Genomic DNA, 3,096 nt, shown 5'->3' on the forward strand with positions numbered 1-3,096 from the left:
CCTAACAATCCGCCTCCATATTCGTCTCAAGGGCAAAGTTCCTCAAACACTGAGATGGGGCAGATAGAGAGTATGTTTAAACAAATAATGGAAATGAATGCTGACTCCGATGCCCAAATAGCCTCCCATACTACCTCTATTCGCAACTTGGAAGTACAAATGGGTCAAATTTCTCAAGCATTGAATACTCACCCTAAAGGGGCACTACCAAGTGATACGGTAGTAAACCCGAAGGGTGGGAACAAGTACCTCTAATCCAAAGAAGATTGTGAGTGATGATGTTGTGTTGCAAGAAGATGATGAAATTCAAGCCAATGATGAGAATGTGAATAATGAAGTGAGGATCGATATTGATGACAACATGGAGGAGACTCAAAATGATGTGAACTCGTCTAGGGAACACGTGATAGACATACTGGAAACAGTAGTGCCTAAAGCCAAGGCCCCTTTGCCAAGGCCTCCTCCACCATATCCTCAAAGGCTTGCAAAGAAAAATAATGAAAACCAATTCAAGAAATGTATTGAGATGATGAAAAATTTGTCAATTAATGTGCCCTTGGTGGAAGCTCTCGAATAAATGCAGGGATATGCCAAGTTCATGAAGGACTTGGTAACTAAGAAAAGGTCTATGAATTGTGAGACCATCAAAATAATTCATCAAGTGAGTGTCATTGTGCACTCGATGGCTCCAAAGCTTGAAGATCCCGGTGCCTTTACAATTCCATGCACCATTGGTAGCGCCGATTTTACAAAAGCCTTGTGTGATTTGGGAGCAAGTATTAATTTGATACCATATTTCGTGTTCAAGACACTAGGTATTGGGCCACCAAGAGCTACTTCCATGAGATTACAAATGGCAGATCGGACAATGAAAAGGCCGCTTGGTATTATTGATGATGTTCTAGTCCGGGTCAACAAGTTTATTTTGCCTGCTAATTTTGTGATTCTCCACTACGAAGTCGACTATGAGGTGCCTGTAATATTGGGGAGACCTTTCCTAGCAACAGGGAAGGCATTGGTTGATGTGGAAGCAGGGGAGCTAACCTTCTGAGTGGGCGATGAAAATGTTGTATTCCACTTGTGCAAATCGATGAGGCAACCAAATAGCAATGAAGTTTGCTCTTTTGTGGATCTTGTGAAAGAAGTGATAGTTGATGACACGAGTGCCATGATCAATGTGGAAGACCCTTTGGAAGCTGTGTTGTTAAACCATGAGGATGATGACAAGGAAGGCTAGGTTGAATGTGCAAATGCATTGCAAGGAATGGGATTCTACTCATATGGCCCCCATAAACTTTCCTTGGACTTGGAAAACCGGAAGACTCCACCAACAAAGCCCTCAATCGAGGAGCCACCAACATTGGAGTTGAAGCCTTTGCCTTCACACCTCAGGTATGAATTCTTAGGCCCTTCTTCCACATTACCTGTTATTCTTTCTACTTGCCTAACTAATGTGCAGATAGACTCCACCCTTGCGGTGCTTCAAAGAAGGAAAAAGGCAATTGGATAGACTTTGGCTGACATTCGGGGTATAAGCCCCGCCTTTTGCATGCACAAAATTATACTAGAGGATTATGCCAAACCCTCCGTGGAACATCAAAGGAGGTTGAACGAGGCTATGCAAGAGGTCGTCAAGAAGGAAATTATCAAGTGGCTTGATGAAGGGGTTGTGTACCCTATCTCGGATACTTCATAGACTTCACCGGTACAATGTGTGCCGAAGAAGGGGGGTATGACTGTGGTCACAAATGAGAAAAATGAGTTGATCCCCACTCGTACTGTCACGAGATGGAGGGTATGTATGGACTACAAAAAGCTGAATAAAGTGACCCGCAAAGACCATTTTCCATTGCCCTTTCTTAATCAAATGTTGGACAGACTTGACGGGTGTGCCTACTATTGTTTTTTGGATGGGTACTCAGGGTACAACCAGATTCTCATTGCACCGGAAAACCAAGAGAAAGCCACCTTCACATGTCCGTGTGGAACATTTGCATTCTCATGGATGTCGTTTGGTTTGTGTAATGCACTGGCTACCTTTCAGCGGTGTATGATGGCAATATTTACGGATATGGTGGAGGACTTCCTCAAAGTGTTCATGGATGATTTTAGTGTTGTGGGGGACTCATTTGAAGAATGCTTGGATAATCTTGACAAAGTGTTAGCCCGATGTGAAGAGACTAACCTAGTGATTAATTGGAAAAAATGCCACTTTATGGTCGAGGAGGGCATTGTCCTCGGCCATAAGATCTCAAAGAACGGTATTGAAGTGGACAAAGCAAAAATTGAAGTTATTTCAAATCTCCCTCCTCCTACTTCCGTCAAGGGAGTTAGGAGCTTTCTTGGGCACGTGGGGTTCTACCGAAGGTTCATCAAGGATTTTTCAAAAGTGGTGAACCCCTTGTGCAAGCTGCTAGAAAAGGATGCAAAGTTTGTTTTCAATGAAGATTGCATGAAAGCTTTTGAGCTTCTCAAGTATAAATTAACAACCAATCCCATCATTACCACACCCAATTGGAGCTTACCATTTGAGCTCATGTGCGATGCTAGTGACGTTGCGGTAGCAACGGTTTTGGGGCAAAGGGTCAACAAGATATTTCATCCTGTCTATTATGTAAGCAAAATGATGAATGACGCCCGAGTTAATTATATGGTGACCGAGAAAGAGTTACTAGCCATTGTTTTCGCCATGGAAAAGTTCATGCCATATCTTATGGGTGCCAAAGTGATTATGCACACCGATCACGCAGCACTCCGTTACTTGATGACCAAGAAGGACTCGAAGGCTAGGTTGATGATATGGGTTCTTCTGCTTCAAGAGTTTGACATTGAAATCATTGATAGAAAAAGAAGTGATAATCAAGTGGCGGACCACTTGTCCCGCTTAGAAGAGGAGGGAAGGCCCCATAATGGCCTCGAAATCAATGATTCGTTCCCAGATGAACAACTCCTCTCCGTGTCTTTGAATGGTATGCCTTGATTCGCCGATGTGGCTAACTTTCTTGTGACCGGCATTGTCCCGAGTGAGCTCTCTTCTAACCAAAGGAAGAAACTCAAACGGGACAGCTTGGATTATTATTGGGACGAGCCATATCT

The 3,096-nt window shown here is 43.4% G+C and overlaps 1 protein-coding gene across 1 annotated transcript; it reads left to right on the top strand.

The window, feature by feature from the left end:
• The first annotated feature begins 577 nt into the window (after positions 1–577).
• LOC138909583 (uncharacterized) lies at positions 578–1,051 on the top strand. Its single transcript, XM_070200790.1, has one exon. The coding sequence runs from the start codon at positions 578–580 to the stop codon at positions 1,049–1,051; it is 474 nt and encodes a 157-aa protein (XP_070056891.1).
• The last annotated feature ends 2,045 nt before the right edge of the window (positions 1,052–3,096 follow it).

Source organism: Nicotiana tomentosiformis, chromosome 4 (genome assembly GCF_000390325.3).
Source record: "Nicotiana tomentosiformis chromosome 4, ASM39032v3, whole genome shotgun sequence".
Lineage (NCBI taxonomy): Eukaryota > Viridiplantae > Streptophyta > Magnoliopsida > Solanales > Solanaceae > Nicotiana > Nicotiana tomentosiformis.

Bases quoted from the DNA above. Each gene is read 5' to 3' on its own strand.
- LOC138909583 (XM_070200790.1), top strand. From the start codon at position 578: ATGCAGGGATATGCCAAGTTCATGAAGGACTTGGTAACTAAGAAAAGG.